The sequence below is a fragment of the Mastomys coucha genome, unplaced genomic scaffold (genome assembly GCF_008632895.1).
Source record: "Mastomys coucha isolate ucsf_1 unplaced genomic scaffold, UCSF_Mcou_1 pScaffold3, whole genome shotgun sequence".
Classification (NCBI taxonomy): Eukaryota; Metazoa; Chordata; class Mammalia; order Rodentia; family Muridae; genus Mastomys; species Mastomys coucha.
This window is the reverse complement of record NW_022196909.1, coordinates 18,317,910-18,341,049: the sequence shown is the minus strand read 5'-3', so window position 1 is coordinate 18,341,049 and position 23,140 is coordinate 18,317,910. Positions and strand designations below refer to the sequence as shown.

The following is a 23,140-nucleotide window of genomic DNA, read 5'->3' as shown; positions in this document are numbered from 1 at the left end:
GTATAGCCCTGGTTGCTCTGGAACTTGCTATGTAGACTAGACTGACTGGCTTAACCTCGCAGAGCTCAGCCTGCCTCTGCTCTTCCTCTGGAATGATAAGACCTAAGGCATGAGCCACCACACCTGGCAGCTGAAGGATTACAGTTGTCTGTAGTTTTCCTCTTCCCTCCTTCTACTAAAAAAAAAGATACTTTGAAACTTAATTTCCTAAATTCCAATTTTAACTTCTTTAAACAGAGAGAGAGAAGATAATACAAGGTCCCACTAGGAAATGTAAAGAATTGGTAAAAAACGATCAATCCTTCCAAAAATGAAAACAGATCCCCCACACACAGAATGCAACACTTGGGTACTCTTCTGCTTCTTACATAATAACTAAAAGACAGGATCTCATATTTCCCACAACCAAACACACACTGTATTTTCAGCACTCTGGTACAAAAGTCAGAAAGATTAAACTTCAAATTAGTTTAAAAGTAAACAGGTTCTGTGTCTCTAGTAAACATCCATCTTTTTAAGCCTGTAGCTAACTTTCTGTCAATAAGCTTTATTTTGTTGTATTGATTAACTATCAAAGCTTTGAACCTTACATATTCAGCCATAGTTTAGGAGCTTTTGAAAGAAGGCCAGACACAAACCCAGCCCTGGTAAGCAAGATTAGCTGAAAACTGGAAACTGTCTGAGGTAGTTTAGAACGGCAGTTCCTATGTGCCTTCTGAGCTTGGCAGTCTTTACTCAGCATCATCTTCTTAAAGTGATGTGGTACATCTACACAATGGAGTACTACTCAGCTATTAAAAACAATGAATTTATGAAATTCTTAGGGAAATGGAGGGACCTGGAGAATATCATCCTGAGTGAGGTAAGCCAATCACAAAAGAACACACATGGTATGCACTCTCTGATAAGTGGATATTAGTCCAGAAGATCAGAATACACAAAGTACAACCCACAAACCACAAGAAACTCAAGAAAAAGGAAGACCAAGGTGTGGATTTATTATTAATCATTCAATCCTTCTTAGAAGGGGGAACAGAATACCTATGGGAGGAGCTATAGAGACAAAGTGTGGAGCAGAGACTGAAGGAAGGACAATCCAGACACTGCTCCACCTGGGAATCCTTCCCATATTCAATCACCAAACCCAGACACTAGCTGTCTCCTGAGAGGCTCTGACAGTGCCCGACTAATACAGAAGTAAAGGCTCACAGCCATCCATAGGACTGAGCACAGGGTCCCCAATGAAGGAACTAGAGAAAGGACCCAAGGAGCTGAAGGGTTTGCAGCCCCTTAACACGAACAACAATATGAACTAACCAGTACCCTCAGAACTCCCAGGGACTAAACCACCAACCAAAGAGTACACATGGTGGGACTCATGGCTCCAGCTGCATATGTAGTATGGGATGGCCTAGTTGGTCATCAATGGGAGGAGAGGCCCTTGGCCCTGTGAAGGTTCTGTGCCCCATTGTAGGGGAATGCCAGGGCCAGGAAGCAGAGAGAGTGGGGTAATGAGCAGGGGAAGAGGGGAGGGAACAGGGTTTCTTTTTTTTTCTTTTTTTTGGGAGGGGAAACTGGGAAAGGAGATATCATATGACTTGTAAATAAAGAAAATATCTAATAAAAATTTTTCAAAAAAAAAACATTCACCAAGAGGCTGTATCTGGGAGGAGTCGAGAAGATGTATATATATATATGATCAAATACACTGAGTGATTCCACAAAAGAATAAACCATAAAAAATAATAGCAAGTGGCTAGTATCTGTTTTTTATTTCATATTTAACTTTTCACTTAACTATTTTATTTTGGACTAAAATTAAGATCCAAGATATAAGTTACTATATGCATTTCTTTTTATGAGATTAGTTCTGAAACATTTATAATAATCATTTGTAATAATAAATATTCAAATCAATTGTTTACAGAGTTAAAAAAAAAAAAACAAGTAACCAAGAAAACAGCCCCAAAGAAGCATTCCATAAATCAAGTAATAGCTGCCACTACAACGGTTCCTCCCACACACCCAGGACAATGAGACACAAACAGAGAAGCCTTAGGGGCTGGAGACCATGGAGACACAAACAGAGAGGCCTTGGGGCTGGAGACCGTGGATGCTGTTATAAAATACAGCACTGAGGAACATGAGCTGGTGCAAAATTGTGCATATCTATCCAGAGAATGGGTTTAGTCATGAACCTAATCCGGTTACTATTTTTTTACGTTCCAGGTCTCTTAAAAGAAGACAACTCACGTTTGGGTGCCTGTTGCCAACTTTATCTTCCTCTTGACCACTTAAAGAACTTGACTTCCTACTTTCTATCTTGCTGGCATCATGGAAAAAGTCCAATACCTCACTCGCTCGGCTATCAGGAGAGCCTCAACTATTGAAATGCCTCAGCAAGCACGTCAGAATCTCCAGAACCTATTTATCAATTTCTGTCTCATCTTGATATGTCTGCTGCTGATCTGCATCATTGTGATGCTTCTGTGAAGAGCTATGCCACCTGCAGACCTGCAACATGCCAACTCAGCTTACAACCGAGCACGCAGTCATGGGGGAAGCACCCTTCTCGCTGACAACGTCTTTGTGAAGGTCACGATTAAGAGTGAAACTAATTGTTAGCCTGTGTATTCATCTGCTGGATCTTGTAAACAAACTTTACAATGACTAAGTATGCATAATGTAGCTGCCAATTTCCTCAACGTGGCTCATAAATTTCTTTCCTAAATATTTCTGACAATGAAGTATGAGTTTTAATTTTGAAACACCACTATAAAAAAAGTTCACTTTCTATATCTAGCTCTAGAAAGGTCACTTTAGAGCTCAGTTTGGGGAATAAATAAAATTTATACTGCATTGCCACCATTTTTTTTATAGGAACTAAGTATCCCTCAGGTCTCCACAAAATAGAAAATAATAATTTAAATGAAGTGTTCTTACTCAAAATAGCTCACTGGGTCCTCACATAGATGAGGACAACAATGACGACGACGATTCGGAAGTCTTGGTCATTACTGTCAGAGCAAATACTTTGAAAAAAAGTTGTGTCCTTTTTCTACACACTAATATTTTTAAGCTTATGAGAGTCAAATAGGGAAATGTAAGAACATATTCTCATATAAAATTCCTCACTAATTTTTCTCAAGGATTGTGGAATTCAAGTACATTTACATTAACCACACATTTGCTCTCTCTAGTGTTTGATCAAAAAGCAAGAAAATCTTACTGTGTGGCTGATAATCACAAAAACAAAAAAACAAAAAAACAAAAAAACAAAAACCAGAATGTCACCTAAAGTTGGACATTGGCCTGTATCTCCTTGGTTTAGAAGGGTTTCTCCAAAGAATTAAGATAAAAGCAATAATGAACAAGCTTGTAATAAGATGCAACTCTTTTCCTGCATCTCCCAGAGAGGAAATGGTTGCTTTCCTAACTTAAGAAGTAGAACTAGAGATCTATTTTATAATTCTTACTGATCATGGTTTCAATTTCCTTTCCTAAGTTTCTAATATCTCTCAATAACTACTAAAAGAATAGGAGCAAAGATGTACTGGAAAATATATTCACCAAAATTTCATAACTTAAATTGGATCAAGTAAAAAAGAGTTTATACCTAACTTTGCAAACCCACAATTTTTAAGTCCAGTTCAAGATATGCTACCAAAATAGCAACTATTAATGCAGAGAACTGTAATTAGATATATTTTCCATAATGATTACTATAAAGATATAAAGCATCAGTATTCACTTTGGTCTCTAATAGAGCAGCTGAAGGCAGCTGATTCAAATTGTTTGAATCCCTGGTAGAGAGAGAGATGTTTGGGTTCAGAAATTATCTAAAGAGTAGCCCCAAAGGGAGTCTAATGTTAATAGGGGGTCTCTTCATAAAGGCTGGAGGTGCCCATCACAGAAACTATAAAACATGGATGCCATAATCTCTAAGTCAGTGGTTCTCAACGTCCCCTTTCTCCTGCTGTGCCCCTTTCATATAGTTCCTCATCTTTGGTAACACCCAACAATAACTGTAATTTTGCCTCCACTATGAATTGTACATATTTTGAGACAGAGGTTGTGTGAGGGTGGCAGCGCACACGTTGAGAGCCACTGTAAGAGTCTGAGCAGTTATGTGAAAGTACATGAGTTCTGTAGTCGGCCATGCTGAGAGAAAGGGAAGTGAAGCTGAAAAGCACCAGGCAGTCCTCACACTGCTCACTACCACATCAACTTCAGGCATTAACTGTCACCTCAGAAGGTTCTTCTCAGCAAACATTTAATGTTGCCTTTTACATTCCTAGTAGTTTTATCTGTAACTGTTTATCTGTAAAATGCAATAAGAATGACCTATATTCAAATGGATTTTTGATTTTGGTGAAATTACTATACAACTATATGCTATTGACTATAAAATGTTCTCATTACAAAGAGTTTTGTGTTGTAGATGGCATAGTCGAGGGAACTTTCCTTAAATAAAGTAGAAATTAAGATTTCCTGAGACAAACACAAGAGGCCTACATAAAATAATATTGTTTAGCCTCCAATTATTTTGAGTCTTCTGGAAAAGTAGGAATGTAGTAACATAAGAAGGTCTGCTTATAAGCTAATACCAGAGTTTTAATGTCTTGTAAGTACATGATAAATTACATAGACATAGAAATAGAGATATAGACAAATCAATTCGTAAAGCATGTATCCACTAGTAGATGCTTTAAGCTACCCGCTGTGCCACAAACTGTGACTGCATGTGTCATAGTCACCTCCTCAGTATGCAGATTTTCTCAGCTGAAAAGTTAAAGACAGAACAGCATGCAAAAATAATGAAACTAAGAAAATTTTTTTTCAAAGAACATAATAAAACCTGAGCTACAAGCCAGAATTTTTCACTCACAATTCATTTTGAAGAAAAAAGTCTTTTATGTTATTTAATCAAAATCTTCATTTAAATAATAGAAAAGTCTCCACTAACATGAGTTGACAATACCTTAACTGATCAAAGCACTTTATGATTTATATACATACAAAATTTCATCTCCATTTTTAACAACTACAGCCCAGAGAACATGAGAAAATGCAAAGTTAGCAATAGAGTTCACTCCTTAACCACCATGGAGCAGATGCACTCCTTGAAAATGAGGAAAGCAAAGGGGCACATTTAAATTAAACCTTCTCTCCTGAACAGCACCACCTTACAGAGACAGCCTGGGGTATTATGGGTGAGGTAGCAAAATGCAAAGAAAAGAGCCAAGACTAGTGGTGAACTATATCCTAAACCAAATAAAGGCAGGTGGTTTTTCTTCAACCACAAAGGAAAAATACTTCAGAATATTACACTACCTACCCTCTCTGGATGGTTGCACAGTGGCTCTCAACCTCCCTAGGGCTGCAACCCTTTAATATAGTCTCTCATGTTGTGGTGACCCCCAACCATATAATTTTGCTACTGTTATAAATCATAATGTAAATATCTGTTTTCCCATAGTCTTAGGTGACCCCTGTGAGTCATTCAACAGCTCAGAGTGGTTGGGAACCACTGGTTGAAAAACTCTATGCTAAATCATATAGGAGTTTCCCATTAGTTGTGTTCTCCCTCTACTGTGACCTACAAAGATTCAAAACTGAGTGTTTTCCTCCTTCATGTATATCTTATAAAGAAATTTCCCTATTAGCATGTTATTCCACAGACCTAACAGGGATTAATACACCATGTTTCTCTGTATGTGGTTAATATCATAAAGTAACTCCTGTAGCTGAGCAGTAGTGGCGCATGCCTTTAATCCCAGCACTTGGGAGGCAGAGGCAGGCAGATTTCTGAGTTCAAGGCCAGCCTGGTCTACAGAGTGAGTTCCAGGATAGCCAGGGCTACATAGAGAAACCCTGTCTCAGAAAAAAAAAAAAGTAGTTCCTTTTAACAAATTCAATAAATTTTGATGTTCCATTCATTTCTTGAAAATTGCAGCTGATTTATAAGCTTATATACAAAGAAAGCATATCAAAATAGTACAACAAACTGGGTTCCACCTTCTCATTTTATAGAAAGTCTAAAGAAATTATGTGCCAGGTCAAAAGACACCTGAGTTCTCAGCTACGACAAAGTCCCCAAAGTGTCTACTAAAAGTCTTCTCACAGAAATGAGTATACACTCATGTTTACTAACATTCACAGCAGCCAGAAGTAAAACTAGCCTAGAAGTCCATCACTATGAGCACATAAGAAAATATGGTCATATACACGATGCAACTTTATTTGGAATAATATATAGAAAAATTAAATTATGACTTCTGCAGAAAACCAAATGGGACTTGAAATCACTACATTAATCAAAGCATCCCAGACCCAGAAGGACAAATCCACATGCTTTCTCTCATATTTTGAATCTAGATTTTAACTCTTGTTCACGGGAGGGTCAAAAGTTATGAAACTAGAAAGAGCTAAGCTGGAGAAGAATAAAAAGAGGGGAGCAGCGTACACAGAGGGTGTGTAAGGAAGGGGACAGACCACAGGGCTCTTGTGGGCAGTAGGATGGAACTGGGCCCACGTAAAGCAGAGGACCAAGAAGACCACTGTATGGAAATCCTATAATGAAATAAACACTTTGTAGGCAGGTTAAAAACAAAATGAAAAACTAACTTATGAAGAAAAAGAAAAAATTATCCAGGGTCTAAATGTGACATGATCAGAAAAAAAGTCTACAACCTATTTGTTCAAATCAATTTCCTTTCTATGACACCAGGACAGCTTCTATGTTACATTTCTTTCAACTGAAAGTGTTTAATTTTTATGTCTACTTAAGAAGAAAGAAAGTAAAGGCCAAGTTAAGGACAATGTTTAAGGCTATCATGTTAATTTATCTCAAAGGATTTGTAGGTTTTTCTAAACACAGTGTGTCAATTTTATAGCACTTATGTTTATGAACTTGTGAGAGACGGAGAAAGGAGCCTGTACTGTAGCAGGGATACACTTGCTGCAATACACAAAACAGCCACTGGAGGGAAGCAAACACTAAGATTTGAGCCTTACCTGCATTGGTGTCTCACTTCCTTGCTGAAATTCTTCAGTTTGTGACTGTTGCCAAGGAGCTAAACTATAAGAATCCTCTGTGGCTCTGCCTTCCAATGGGTTCGTCCGTAACTGCTCTGTAAGCCACATCTGAGTCCTCACAGAAGGTTGAATGGGAACTCCACCTACTGCCTGTTGGCCCAGCATTAAATACTTTGGAGACTCAAAAGTCTCTGAGCCTGTCACAATGGGCTTGCTCTCAGGTAAGGCACTGTATGTCATGTCTAAAGTCTGTCTCCTGAGAGCAGAGGAAGAGACTCTGACATCTTTGTTGCAGTTCTCAAATTTATACTTGCAGTCCAGAGTTGATGACCGCTTTTTATTGGTTTCCTTGTCTTCCAGCTTAAGCATCTCCATGCTGTCATGGAAGCAGCTCTGCCCAAAGGTCCTTAAGTGGGACATGAAAGCCTTGCCCTTCCCTGTCATCTCCAAGCCATTCCTCAACTCTTGCGTGTATGCAATGCCACTGTGGTTGCGGTTATCTGGGGCAGTAAGTTTAGACAAAGATGACCATTTCCGCAAGGGCCTGAAATCCTTCATGTCTAGGGAGGAGTCCCGCGCCCCTCTGCTGTGGTCTCCCAGTGTCTGCAGTAGGCTAGTGTTCCATTTAGCGCCATCTGATGTTAGAGATTCCCTACGTTTGGAAACTGAAGCGCTGGAGTTAGATGGCATCACATGGGCAGTGGGAAGAGTGACCAATGATCGACTAGGCTTAAAAGATAACGTGCCACTTGAAGTTGAATGATCTGCAACGAGAAAAGATTGCCAAGTCAGTTTCAATCAGCAGGTTAAAAATGAGATAAAATGCAAAGTGCTAAAGTAAACATCTGAGCATGGCTTCTCAGTGTGTATTTCTCACGGTATTCCTCAAAATGAGGAAACTGCTAGTATATTATGCCTTTAAAGTTATCAGAAAAAAGGCAACATAGTTTCAAACATAATCCCTACCCCCATTTCTCTCTCTGTTCCCACCAGAGTGGTCTTCTACTGCCATGCCTGTATCTATTTACTCTTGATGAGCAAGTGAGTTTCCTTAGGGTTGCTGCTGTAGGGTTCTCGGAGAGGGACAATTTACAGTGCTACCCACTGAAGAAAATGCCTTTCCCTTCCCTAACTGGACAGCAATTTGAGCTCAGGGAGCAGTGGTGTCTAATAAGCCCTAGTTCCCTAGCTACTGTTTATCTGCCTAGAGTGCCTGGGCAGGGATGTTCACTGGCCCTTCTTCCTTTTCCTAGCCCCACCCATGACAGAATGCTGCAGGCACAATCTTGCACAAGTCTTGTGCTAGGAACCACAACAGCTGTGCGATCAAGAGGGCAATGGTGATGTCAGATTCTGAAGAGTATTCCAATCCATTCCATTCCTTCTCTGGCTCTTTGCACCCATCTTCTGCAATATTGCCTGAGCTTTGAAATAGGTGATATAGAATTTCTGTTACAATTGAGCATTTAGTAGTCCCTTATTCTCGGCACTCTGACCGGTTCTAAGCCTCTACAGTTATTGCTACCTACTGTAAAAACGGGCTTCTCTGACCAAAGCTGAGAGTAGCACTTGACCTAAGGATACAAACACAGTTCTGTGGAAAACAAACTGATGGATCCATCATGTCTACTTAACTGAAAAATAGCAGCAACTTTCCCTCTAGGGCGCATGACATCCCCAGCCAAAGGAGTTTGACCAAGATGGTAGTAATAGGTATGAATTCCCCCCAGTGGGGCATGCCTACAAACTGGTCAGAAAGTCCGTGCTCCCCTAGTATTGACTTGTCACTACTGCACAAGAGGCACATTTTGCCTTGCCTGTCAGCCCCGTAGCACTTGAGTCTGCAGCCTGTCTTACACTAGAGCTGAAGCATGGGAAGGAAGCTTCCATCCCAGCTCCAGCTTGATTTCTCAGCATCCTGAGACCAACATATAGAGAAGTCTCTAGCAACACAGTCCCGTTAAGTGCTGAGGAATTACCAACAGTAAAGGACTGCACCCTTCCAGGGGCCTAAGTGGCACCCTAGACCACTTGAGCACACCCCTGGCACTGAGATTTTTGGTGACTATCCAATGGCTTCCAGGAGCACCACTATCTGTTCTCATTATCCTTTATACTTTTTTATGTCTGAAACCTAATGAATGACCCTCCCATCATCCCCTCCAGCCAAGGAAAACCTGGCTTTCACATTTCACTTTCCATGAGGTCTTAATTTCTCTTCAGGGAACATAGTTTTATTACTTGGCCATATTTCTACAAAGTGTTTTTTTAAGAGACAGAAATATCACCAGAACATTGTTAAAGAAGTGTGAATACTCCACCAGGTAATGGTCTACTTTCCATGATTCTCAAGAGACTGAAAGCTAATCACCAGGCTTAGCTGCCTCTTGGGGACTAGCAATGTGCCACTTTCCTATCTGCATTCAGTAGCGTGGTATTTTTCAATAGCATAAAAGATCAACAGTTGGTGATAAAAGCCACTTCAACAGATTACATTTTTTAATTTCTTTTGTCTGAGAAAGGGTCTCATGTAACCCCGGAAACACTGAACTAGCTATGTAATCAAGAATGATCTTGAACCTCTGATCTCCTGCCTCCCCCTCAGAATGGCAGGTGTACAACACTATATATTTTATTAGATGCTTGGGGGAAAGCCAGGACTCACCTCACCAACTGGGCCACTTTCCTAGCACTACCCTTGAATGCAGCCAACAGATTGTGTCTCTCTTGAGGATAGAAGCCACCCCTAGAAGCTCCCTACTAGGAAGTCTCAAGCCTTAGCATGTAAAACAGTTACCTGGAACATGCTCTTACACCAGTAGAGTATGATCAGTCCTGGTAAAATGGGCCTCAGAAACGGCACTTAAACGAGCATTCTACTGCTCAATTCCTGAGAGCACCATTCCCCCGGGATGACTCCAGTTCTAAAGTCTTCAAGCTTACATATTCCAAGTTCAACTATTACCAATATTCACAGTTTTAAGTGTTTTATCTTAAAACCTACTATAACTTATTATAAATTTGAAATTCATTACTGTCAAAACTAAATATCAGAAGCTGGTCTATTTATACATGTGCATACAACCTTAACATACACATATAGCACATGAATAAATAAATAAGGCCTCAAATATCTGATAGCATGCACATATGGTGGGGGAGGACTGACTATTACTTCTGAGGAAAAAGGTTCATCTAGAAACTGTTAGCTGTGTTAACCCTCTAAAAACATTATTTACTCAGGAAACCTGATTAAAGATAAATATAAGGTAGTTCCTAGAATGCTTTAAATTATCTAATTGTAGTCACAAACCTCAAATGGAAGATACTTATAATCTAGCCCACATCTAAATTCCATCAGTGGAATCTGAAACTATCTGGGAAGCAGTGCTTTTACAAACTAGAGAACAGGGTTTGAAAGCTCAGAAAGCCATAAAAGAGCCAGCAATGTCCACTAAGACCATATAAGGACATCACTATAACCTATTAATGTAAGTGAATTATATTTCAGATAACATTTCTGACATTTTAACAAAACCTCAACTTTCTGTTTCAAAATAGTGCTATTTTTATCTGTGAGTACACTAATTCTACCTTCTCTCACACAGAACCTCCGCCAACCTCTGCGTCTTTTCTGATCTATTCTTCCTATAATAAAAAGGAATTAAGTGTAAAAAAAATTGTCCTAGATCCAACTGATAATAATCATAAGTCTTAGTTAAAAATAAAATCTCAAATCAAAATTCTGGTTTAAAATGTAGTAGCATAATTAGACAATATGAACTGTAATAATACTTTAATCACAGGGCAATCACACTCACGATAACAGGTTTTATTTTTCTTTAACCTTTTTGCTAATACCATAATCATAGGGCCCTGAAACATATGGGAAAAACACTTTTACACCACAAATAATACCTTCCTTTTTAAATTAATATTCTAAAATAATCTGTACTTTTAGGTAAGATTTTCTTAAATATTTTGTGTGTGCTTTGACCTACAGGTATTTGCAATTTAAGAATGGACCCACAGATTATGTGAGCTAACCAAGCATCAAACTCAAGATAGAATCCTGGGCTGTTTCTCAATCCAATATTGCCAGACAACACTAGACAACACTGCAGCCTTCTTTCCTCCATGTTCTTTGCAAGCATAGGCATGTGGGGGTTCAAAAGACAGGCTGTAGAGTGAGATGTGGAGAATGTCAGCTCCACCGCTGGAACTCTGGAACCCCTGGACACATTACTAAACCACTCTAAATTAAGATGGGTGGATTTTACCCCAGGATTTCACAGTTAAAATTTTAATCATACATGAAGTATATTATATTGCAAAATATATGCCTTTTCTGTTCAGTTAGCTTTAAGATAAGGCCTAGATATGATGTAAATGAAGCTTATTTCAAACTTTCTTTGTATCCCACTCTGGTCGGATTCCACAGTTTCTCCTGCTTCAGGCTTCCAAGACTCACACAGATGAATGCTATCACACCTGGCTTACGGAAGACATTTTCATTCCTGTTAAGACCATAAGTGCTGTGATATCTCAAAGTCATTAGTACTGATGACCCATGCCTGTAAACCCTTGGCTACATACTGTGTTCAAGCCAAGCCTGGGATACATAAGACCTTGCAAAAAACAGGAGGCTGGAAGAGAAGGTATGATGTTTTGGTTCTGGGTTGGTTGTGTTTGTTTGTTTGTTTGTTTTCCGGGGTGTGTGTCTTTTTCTAATCACCTGAGTGGTTTCGTTTGCTGCTGCTTCTGTCTCTTCTTGTGAATAAGTGACCATCAACTGCTACTCAAATACACCAACACTCCCTGGCATCCAATTTAGCTTTTCTATGACCTATCATTCACATTAGCACATAAACTCCATACTCTGCTCAAGCTGATGTCTCCACCAATACTGCACTTCCCTAAGCCTGCCCCAACAGCACCTACCATCTTCTGACTGCTTAAACACCATTCTGGGAGTTTCTCTGTGATGCATAAGACAGATGTTTAAACATTTCAGCAGCTACCTGCTGCGCAGTATCCGTCCTTACCTCCAGCATTGCTTCAGGCACAGACTGCTTACCTACTTTACAATGCTGACTACCATCTCTACTGGCCGGAATGTATACAACCAGGAGAAACAGCTGCTTCATTCCTAACAATCAGATAGCACTGGACCTAGCACACGGGAGACACGAAGTAACAGCTAAGCACATAAGTAACTAAGCAAACTTTTACCTCAGAGCCCTAGATTTTTCTGTATGATGATGATCTCACAGGAATATACAGAATGAGGTTAGAACACAAAGTATTTATATATAAATGCCCCATTGTCAGTAAAAACAACTAATGAAGTACATGATTAACAAGACTTTATTTTTGTGGATCTGTTTATTGAAAATAAATGAAATTAATTGGAGAAGCCTATCATCCCCAAAGAAAATTAGCAGAGGAAATTGGCAAAAGCAAAAACTTGACTCTATCTGTACCTTTCTTTACAATAAGTATTCTTAAACAATAACCCAAAACTGACTACTAAAAGTAGTACAGTACAGTAAGTACAAAGTAAGGTTGTATTGTTTTGCTTTACAGATAAATAAGCTGCCCGAAAACACACCTAACAGGAGCCATGCCATTTGTTTGGGGCAGTTCAATGTTTGTTGACTGGCTTTACACATGTAGTATTTGAAGCAATGTACCACTGAGTTAAAATAAAAACTAATACATGTGGTTTTATCTATGTTCAAAAATTGAACTGGCACTTAGTAAGAATAAATAATTATACCATGAGTAAATTATAATAGGTTAAATCTCTGAATTATAAGACATGGTATAGTTTTATTTGGACATATCACCAACAAAAGGCTTCAAGAAAGCTTATTAAAATACTTTGTGGAATGTTTTATTTGAAATTCTTAAGTAAGTTCAGATTACATTTGGTAACACTTAAACAAAATGTATATTGTTTAAAAAATGAATATAACACTATGCCATGGGAGGGACTTCTCAAGTAGGAGCTACAGTAAAAAGCCTTGAATAGAAAAAGGAGCTAACTACTCTAGAGGTTTGATATTCAGTAGTATATGTTGAACAAAGGTATATTAGTTGTAGGTACAGCTTAATGGTCAGACATTGCCTATTGTGTGCAAAGCCCTAGGTAAACCCCCAATACTTAAAAAAAAAGAAAAAGAAAAAGAAAAAAAAGAAAAAAGAAAAGAAAAGGAACAAAAAAGGAGAAAGAAAAACTAAGTAAGCAAGCTTAGATCAATTTTATAAACAATAAAAATACAGTCTTTTGGTTACTAGGTAACATTTAGAGGACCAAGGATTGAGTGTGTGGAGCACATATATCACTTTCCCAGGACACTGTTATAAAGCAACTGGGCAAACAGTGTACTTTAAAGCTCACATTACACTATAAACATCAATCCATAAACTGTTCTAACACAAGGTTACTCACAGCATTCAGCAAGTCTCCATAGTAGTTATTTTTAGGCCTTACTAAAAAGATAAGTCATGAAGCAAATTTAATAATAAAAAAGGACATGGGGACATCTGCCAAAGAACACAAGGAACCACAACACAGCAATAGCTCTCATGCAACAGAAATCATGAAAGGCATAACAACAATTCAGAAGAGAAAATATATGCTAAGAACCAAGTGTTACATCAAAAAAGACAGTAGCCTTTCCTACTAAATAAGTACTCTTAGTCAACTTATAAGAGAAAGAGTTTGCTGGGCAGTGGTGGCACACACCTTTAATCCCAGCACTTGGGAGGCAGAGGCAGGTGGATTTCTGGGTTCGAGGCCAGCATAGGACAGCCAGGTATACAGAGAAACTCTGTCCCAAAAAAACAAGAGACAGAGAGAGGAGAGAAAGGAGAGAGACAGAGAGAGGAGAGAGGAAGAGAGAGGGACAGAAAAGGAGAGAGAAGACAGACAGACAGACAGACAGATAGACAGACAAAGACAGAGGCAGAGACAGAGACAGAGTTAGTTTACCTGGGCTTATTGTTCCAGAGGGATAAGAATGGCAGAGCAGAGGCAAGGTGGCTGCAGCAGAAGGCTGAGAGCTCACATCTTAAACCACAAGCACACACAGAGAGCATGAATTGGAAATGACTCACAATTTGAACCATCCAAGCCTACCCATGGTGACACACCTCCTCCAGCAAGGCCACATCTCCTAACTTTACCCAAGCAACACCACCAGAGACCAAGTGTTCAAGCATCTGAGCCTGTGAGGCTGCCTCTTTCAAACCACTGGAGTAAAATTCACCATTCAAACCACAATTCGGATTCATTTTCCATAGAAATGTCAAGCTTCTGTTATCCACATTCAGTCTTCTATTAGTTCTACCTCATTCTTAGTCACAATGCTTCATATTCCTTATCCTTTCTAAAATTCTACTTGCCCTGTCTTCCCATCTTGACAGTTTTACCCATATAGAAAGAATATGTAAATAACACTATCTTGTAGGACAATGGTTCTCAACCTGGAAGTCAGGATTCCTTTAGGGGTATCAAATACCCTGCAAATCAGATATTTACATTACAGTTCATTATAGCAGCAAAACTACAGTTATGAAGTAGGTTGGAACTGAAAATGCAAACTAATAATGGAAGTTTGATAACAACAATGATAACAGTAATAATAATAATATAGAGGAAAAGCCAAGAGTTTTGGGAAGTCATGAAAACTACCGTCTTCCCAGTGGAGGATGTTCCAAAGTTCTGCTAGTTGCTGCTCTGAAGACAGCAGCACCCAGTCTTCACAAGTCCTGACATCTACAGAAGATGTTTTTAAAGTTCTCTTAGCTAAACTAAGGAAAGAAGGCTTCCAGCTTGGGAGTTCTATACTTTTCTGATTAATATAATAGTCTTTTGAGCTTAAGGAATTCACTATACAATTATTGAGCTTTTAAGTCAAACCTTCAAAAGCTACATAACTTTTCTCTAGATTTCAAGTCATTATCTGAGAAGGCATTATACTGGAACCTCTAAAATTAAGGAAGAGAATAAGTTTCTTAGAGCACAAACTTTAAAACAACCTTAAAAAAACAGCATTCACTCTGCAATTTCTAGATCCCTCTTCTGTATCTTTGCCACATCAGTGTGTTTATTAATAACTTTTAAAGTTTATTAATGAGAATAACCAAAAATACTGTTAAAAGATTCAAGCCCAGTGTCACTGCTTTATTTTTAAATTCAACTGAATTCAAACTACTCTCTAGCACTTTTCATACTTCTCTGTTTAACTTCATAAGCTGTATAAAACATCATGGACTGAACAATGTTTGTTAATATGTCATATCATACACACTAAAATTTTGTTCTTTCTCACTTATCTGTCTGTTTTCCCCCACACCTGTAAATATGAATTCATTTGAAAGTCGGTTTTTTGCAAATGAAATCAAAATGAAGATATCAGATAGAATTGGGCAGAAGCAAATGCCACTGACTGTTATTTTCAAGTGCCATTTACCTTATAAGGAAAAGAAAGAGCAAGGTCTGAAGACAAAGGGGACCTGCAGAGGAGACAAGTACAGGAAAGGATGCCACAGGCTGCCAGAACACTCCATGCCTTTTCCCCAAGGCCTTCAGAGGAAAGGGTTTCGCAACATCCTGGCTTTAAACAGTCTCTAAAACCCTCAAGGAAATGAAGGTGACTCTTGCCTGCTGATTTGCATAGACATAGACTACACAGGTGGGCACAGTCCACAACAAACCTGAAACTGCAGCACCAAGCCCTTCTAAGGACTCTTGGGTCTGAGATGCTGATTTAGGGTTCAGCTACTTGGGGCCTTCAACAATTCATTTGGGGGAAGGAGGCAAGGTCTTACTATGTAGCCCCTGGCTGCCTGGAACTCACAGACATCTGCCTGCTGTGTCTCTCAAATGCTGGGATCATAGATAGGCCATCACGCCCAGATACTAACAGTTGTTTAAGTTATTAATCTGATTACTCCCAGAATTATCTCTCACATTCTTATCCTCATGACTGTTTTTCTTTTTTTAAGAAAAAAAAACAAAAAGGATTTTAGGACCCAGTTTTTCCTACCTCATTTAAACTATATTGAAAACACTCTCAAAGATCTGCCCCCTCAGATGTATATCTCCTAGATAATTCAAAATCTTCTAAAGGTACAATGAAAATTAACCATCCAAGTGCAATTGTGGTACAGTCAAATGGCAATGGCCCCCATAGGCTCAAATGTTTAAATACTTGGCAGAACTGTTTGGGAAGGGTTAGGAGGAATGGTCTTGTAAAAGGAGGGTGAATAAGCCACTGGAGCAGGCTTGAGGAATCAAAAGATACCAGCCCTTCTCAGTGCACCCCTGCCTCCTATTTAGGGCTCAAGATGTGAGCTCTCAGCTACTGTTCTAGCAGCTTACTGCCCATAGCCTCTGCTCCCCCTTCATACATGCTAACCCTCAAGGACTGTAAGCCCTAAATAAACTCTTTCTCTTAGATACTGCCTCAGTCATGGGGTCTTAACATAGCAACAGAAAGGAAGTAATACAGTAGTGGCACTAGAAGTTCATCTATTATGATGAATATACTACTCTTACTGAACAGTGATAAGAAGGAAGGATGTATATGTGTGGGGAAAGGAGTAGATGGGAAATCACTGTCATCTTTAGTTAACTTTACTGGTGCTCTGAAAATACACATAAGTGAACATAAAAATCTTTTTTGAATGGAGAGGGAAATGGAATATAGTAAGAGAATTTAATTTGATATTTAATAAATAGCAATACTGACTATTACCAGCAGCCCAAGCACTTCCTGGTAATCTTCAGAATTGTCTCTTGAATAACCTCATTCACACCATTCCTTACCTTCCACGCTGTCAGAACAGGAAGTGCCAATGCCAGTATCTCCACTATCAGACGTTATACTGTGTCTTCTGATATGGTTGTTTCGATGGTTAGATGGAACAGCTGTGGCCTGCCATAATGATTCATTACCAGGTAACCATGCTGATGAATAATCTGAGCCTATAAGGAAAAAATACACAATTAAGACATGTGCAACATCTGTCTGAACAAAAATTCAACAACTAAACTACATATCCCAGGGCTGACAAGAAATGGCAGACTCTGTTTTTCTGACTGCAGAGCTTTTCTCTGCCTCTAGCTCCTGAACTGCTGAAGATAGATTGCTATCTGTCTGACTTAAAATCATAATCTGAGGCTGGGAATGACAACACATGCCTTAACCTCAGGACTCAGAGGCAAAGACAGATAGGTCTTCCAGAGCTCTGAGTTTGAAGACAGCTGAGTCTACATAGCAAGTTCCAGGACAACCAGGAATACCTAGGGAGAGCCTGTCTCGAAAACAAACAAACAAACAAACAAAAATAAGCAAATCCAATTTGGCCTTATGTGCTAATGCACAAACCATAATCCCAGCACTCGGGAAATGCAGGCAGGGAGACAAAGAGCTCAGAGACAGCTTCAGCTATACACAAAGGGGGAGCCCCACCTGGACAACTAAGACAGGGTCTCAAAAATAGACAAAAGGAAAAAGAAACCAGAAATGTTAAATCTCTCTTCAAATGTCAACAGTCTGTCCTAGAATACTTCCGGCAGACTTCTCTGATTCCACACACAGGCCTTAGCTGGAGCTGGGCTGTAGAGAAGGTCTAGCTGAATGCTAGTATATGACCAAAAGACACTGAATGTGTACATCATGAAAGATTTAAAAATAAAGTTTCTACTATAACCTAGACACTTCAATACAATTTTATTTTTAAACAATTTATTTTGATTCTTTAATATTTTTTGCTAAATCATTTACTAAAACTTCATTTAAAAGTTTCAAGTAAAAAGCAAGTTAAAAATGCACAAAATTAACCCAACCCAAACTCTACAAATCTCAATGAACATTTATACAGTTAGAAGAGCCATTCCAAAGCTGCAGAGCTTCACACTGGATTTCAGTTTTAATATTGGATATGTTTCTATGTACTTAGCCACTATCAAAACCAACAAAGCACAAACAAAACTCATGACAGAGTTAGAATAGAAAACAATTAGCTTTTGCTAAAATTCTTGCTATTATAGTAAAACAGCCTCAAAGTTCAACTGACTCATAATAAACGATGCAGTCTGTTCATTGGTTCCTCCGTTTGAAAGAAAGGACTGCTCACCCTGGAGGACGGAACAGCAAGTTAATGTGGCTGTGATATAGGAATTGCTAAAGGTCTTACTAAGGGGAATTTTTTCTTTGAGGATTAGAAAGATGAGTCGTTTAAATGTCTTTCTCCACAGTAAAACAGTCTCAGTTTAACTATATGGTAGATGAATCTCACACAAGGTCAAGTGTGAGTCACGGTTAATTTTGTATGTGAACTTGACTGTGGCACTATACTTATATATCTGGACAAACATTTCCTAAAACAAATTTTATTACACTTATTTAGAGAAAGAGAGAAAGATGATGAATACAAGTGTGCAAGTGCATGTACCACATACCACAGTGGTTATGTGGAGGTCAGAGGACAACCAGCACGGTTTGTTTCCTCTATACCATGTGGGTCATCGGAGTCACACAAAAGCCATCAGGCTCATCAGTGGGCAGAGAGGACCGCGGCCCTGGGAAGGTTCTGTGCCCCAGTGTAGGGGAATGCCAGGGCCAGGAAGCAGGAGAGGGTGGGGTGTGGCAGGCAGGGGGAGGGGGGAGGCAAAAGGGGCTTGTTCTTGTTGTTTTTGGGTTTTTGGGGGTTTTTTTTGTTTGTTTGTTTTGGAGGAGAAACTGGGAAAGGAGAAATCATATGACATGTAAATAAAGAAAATATCTAATAAAAGAAAAAAAAGTCATCAGGCTTTTACCTGGTGCACGTGCCTTTACCTACTGAGCCATCGCACTGGCCCTGGACAGACATTTGTATAAGGATATTCTTGGTTTGGGGTAACATTTACATTGGTAGACATGGTGAATGACTCTGCTTTCCTCAATGTGGGCAGGCTTTATCCAATCAGCTAAACACATGAATAGACAAGAACCTTAATTTGGGAACTTTTTTTTTCATTCCTGTTGACCCCTGAAGTAAAACACTGGCTTTTCCTGTGTTTGGACTTGAATTGGAACATAGGTTCTTCCTGGGTGTTGAGCCTTCTAGCTAAGACTAGAACAATACCATCAGCAAGTTTAGTCTCTTGTTTGACAGTTCACCAGATCTGGGGTCTTTGTCAGCATGCACCTAAGCCAGCTCCAGAATCATCATCTCCTATTGGATCTGTTTCTTTTGAAAACACTAATACAGACTGAGAGAACTAGGGAAACTCTGAGAAAACAATGACCAGAATCTACACTTTCCCTCACTGTACTTCAGTATCACCTGTCCAACAGGCCCCCAGAGCAAATGACTACAAACTCAATACCTGGGACCTAGCATATACTAAAAATATTTAAAATCTAAAATAAAGATAATAATAAAACATTGTACCTTCACTTCTAGAAACTCTTGGAATAACAAAAAAAATACAAGTGTTCCCTGACTTAAAATGTGTTATATTCTGATATCACAGGTACTCCTGCCAAATATCCGTGCTCAGTGGTACCATATACTGTAGAGTATCATTGTCCTTCTGTTTAGCCAGCTGACTGAGCTTCAACTACAAGAAGCAAGTCACTATTACAAGGAAAGAGGAACTTTGAAGGCAGTCCCTACTACGTATTCAGCACTCTTGCGTCAGGTCCAGCTACCACATATTAGGGACTTTCTGTATAGATTAAGATCTCTCCTTAATTAGCTGCTCAGATACACAGCTTCATCATTCCCTCAGTAGCCTACAACCTTAGAAGCTGCACTCTGGACTTGTATTCAAGAACAAAAATATTGTATTCACGGGCCACTGTGAAATGAGTGAAGTCATCAAATATCACCTAAAAGCATTAAAAAGAGTGTAAATATATTTCAATGCCACCTCAAAAAATAAAAATTAGATAAAGAGAAATACAAACCCAAGAAATACAAAGATGGATAAAAATAATGATAAGAAAAAACCAAGCTCACTGATATAATTAATGTGAAATTCAAAAGACAGTCTAGCCAAGACAATGGAACAAAGAACAAAATACTCCCCATATACTCCTAAAGATAGTGTTAATTGCATTGCAAGAAGAAGAAGAAGAAGAAGAAGAAGAAGAAGAAGAAGAAGAAGAAGAAGAAGAAGAAGAAGAACAACAACAACAACAACAACAACAACAACAACAACCCTGCCTGGATGCTGCCGTGCTTCCCATCATGATAAGAATGGACTGAACCTCTGAACCTGTAAGCCAGCCCCAATTAAATGTTGTCCTTAATAAGAGTTGCCTTGGTCATGGTGTCTGTTCACAGCAATGGAAAACTAACTAAGACAGAAGTTGGTACCAGAAGTGCTTCTAAAGGAGCAGAGCATAAGGATAAATCTTTTAAATATCTGGAACTGGCTTAGTAAATTGCCAGCACCTTCTAATTCACCAGCACCTTCAACCACTGAAACCTCTCCAGAAACTCTCCCTCCTATGAGCTCAGAGAATATTGAAGGCCAATAGTGGGAACTATATTTCAAACTTAAAGAAGAGACAGAAGCAACCAGATCTGAGCTCAAGGCCTGGCACAGAGTAAGTTCCAAATCTAGGAGTGGTGGTCCACACCTCTAATCTGGGCCACACCTTCTGCTGGAGGCCTACGTAAGGACAAAGGCAGAGGAAGGCCCTCTCTTCTTCACCTGTTGACACTTACTTGCCAGCACACCTGTTGGAACCTCCTCCTCTAGAATTCTGACTTATACAGAAGACCAGCTAAAACACGTAGCCTTGTGAGGTTGAGAAACTAGCAGATTCTCAGACTTCCCATTCCCAGCTGCCCATTGGGTTAGATGGACTACAGACTGTAAGTCATTCCAACAACTTCCCTTCATATAGACAGACATTCATTAAGTTCTGTGACTCGAGAGAACCCTGACTAACACAACCACTAAAGCGTTGCTGCACAGCCTGAGGACCTGAGCTCAAGCCCTAGCTCCCACATAAAAGCCAGTTACACCCCACACCTGTGAGCCCAGTACTGGGGAGACAGACACAAGTATCATCAGGACTTGCTGACTCCTCTATCACAAGACAAGAACACTGCTCTGAGGATATAATAACCTAGTGACCCTACACACTGGAATAGAGAAGGTTATGTCTCATTTTCTTCAGCACTAATTTCAACTCCTGGAAATGCCTGAGGATATGACCAAAAAAGACAAAAAAAAAAAAACCTTTTATTTCTCTCCCTGTAAATATAGAAAAATAGGCATCAGACAAAGAGTTACCTACTGTATTTTTTCTGAAGTTTGAGCACAAATAAGTATATGTATCAGTACCAAAGCTTCCACAATGTACTTGTAAGTGCACTTAGGATCACAATGAATTCTCTCCTCAGCTGATGACAACACTAAGCCCCAAAAAACAGCATAGCACGTGATAAAGCAAATATACAAGTTAACATTAAACGCTGAATGTGCAGCATAAATATAAATATAAATTACAGACTGGGGTTGGGGGGCTGTGCCTCATTAGCCCAGGCTGGCCCGGAACTCACTGTGCAGCTGAGAATGGTTTTGAACTCTTTGAATTCTTAATCCTCCTGCCTCCACCTCCACCACAGTATTTTTCAAAATGCTTGCTATTAATGGGTCTTAAAATCAACTCAGACACCAATATTTTTAAACAAAATGGGAGAAATATCAAAGTACACTGGAACTATACCACATTAAATATAAATATCATCCATTTTTAACACCTGAATTGCTAAACAAAGTACACTGTCATGAGGTTCAGGCAGTGGCCTTCAACTCCCTTAACCCTTCTCATCAGCAGAAATCAATCTATGGCACAGTCCCAAGAATCAGTCTCTGTAATAACCCATACAGCCAAGCCACCTGAAACTCTTCATGGCATTGCTGAACAGTAACTGCAATACACCATATCCACCCGACCCCTGTTGCAAATCAGACGTCCAAGTGCATACCTATCATCAGTCCCAAGCATCTCCGCTCCTAATAGAGTAACTCTGCCAAACCAGCTGCTACTACTCTTCTATCAAAACTTGGAATCAAGTGTGTTTCTGTCAGTCTCCAGCCAACACAGCCTGTGGGTTCCTGAGAGCACAGCAAGTAAAATTCCTGTTTTGGAATTCTTCACCAACTGAAAATTCCCTTCTCTAACTCTCTGCAGGGCCAAGCTCCCTGACCACCTAGCTCCTGCACGGACCAGGACAGTGAGGCACACACACTCACCTCTTCCCTGCACACTGACGAGTCTATTCTGTAACTCCAACTGCTCCCTCTTCCTCGTTCTTCCAGTAGATTAAATGACTTTCCTCATTCCCAAAATGAGGTTTAAATTCCAGCACACCATTTTCTAAAGTGTATTAATTCATACATATGACTTCCTTCTGCTTCACGAAACTGGAAAGTGAATGACAACCTTTTTATCTAAGTGTCCCCAACTAGCCTGAGGCAACGTGTCAACAAATGAAGTCAGTGTAAGCACTGGATATCCAATCAATGTTCACTGAATAAAATTAGAATTTTGGAAGACTCACAATTATACCTACAAAAATATCCTTCCCTTTAGAAGAAGGATTATAACAAGAACTTTGTTAGGAAGTTCTGCTTATTTTAAAATCCAAGATATTTTCAACTATCCTTTAATCCAGTATGCATTTACATATCTATTTAAAAATTAGTAAATATTTGCCAAAATAATTTTTAAAACAATTTTGAAAGGCATAGAGCTGTTGATGAAAACAAGAATTATGGGAAGTACTCTGGAATAGGTCAGAAGACATAAAAAGTCTCTCACACACAACAGAGCATTAAGCCATATAGAAAAACATTCTTAATATAGAGGAGGGAAAGTTTTCCTTATGGGTGTGGACATTGGCAAGTCAACCCTGCGGCAGCGGAGAGCCCCACACCCACACAGGCAGCACAGAGAGGATTCAGTGGACTACTTTTATAAAGAAAAGAGAGCACCAAGGGCCAGTTGGGAGGAAAGTGTGAGTGTGTGTGTGTGTGTGTGTGTGTGTGTGTGTGTGAGAGAGAGAGAGAGAGAGAGAGAGA

General features: G+C 39.3%; 2 protein-coding genes and 1 long non-coding RNA gene across 10 annotated transcripts in view; 2 read left to right on the top strand and 1 right to left on the bottom strand.

Annotated features, from left to right (window-relative positions):
- Positions 1–2,734, top strand: part of Pln (phospholamban) — a 6,797-nt gene extending 4,063 nt beyond the window's left edge. The window contains exon 2 of the mRNA XM_031348117.1: positions 2,230–2,734. Coding sequence (XP_031203977.1) covers positions 2,335–2,493 — 159 coding nt within the window. The 5' untranslated portion in view covers positions 2,230–2,334 and the 3' untranslated portion in view covers positions 2,494–2,734. The remainder of the gene's footprint in view (positions 1–2,229) is intronic.
- Positions 1–23,140, bottom strand: part of Cep85l (centrosomal protein 85 like) — a 189,933-nt gene that overhangs the window by 59,835 nt on the left and 106,958 nt on the right. For 5 of the 8 annotated variants that reach the window (XM_031348112.1, XM_031348113.1, XM_031348114.1 and 2 more), the window contains 2 exons: positions 16,877–17,035; positions 7,018–7,802 (listed from right to left, as the gene is read on the bottom strand). In XM_031348112.1, the coding sequence (XP_031203972.1) occupies positions 7,018–7,802; positions 16,877–17,035 (944 nt within the window). Of the gene's footprint in view, positions 1–7,017; positions 7,803–10,632; positions 10,687–16,876; positions 17,036–23,140 lie in introns of all 8 variants that reach the window. The other 3 variants (XM_031348111.1, XM_031348108.1, XM_031348109.1) reach the window with 1 other exon arrangement.
- On the top strand, positions 11,483–12,776 carry LOC116075110. The gene is made up of 2 exons (XR_004112424.1): positions 11,483–11,696; positions 12,625–12,776. It is a non-coding gene; the product is annotated as an uncharacterized LOC116075110 (long non-coding RNA).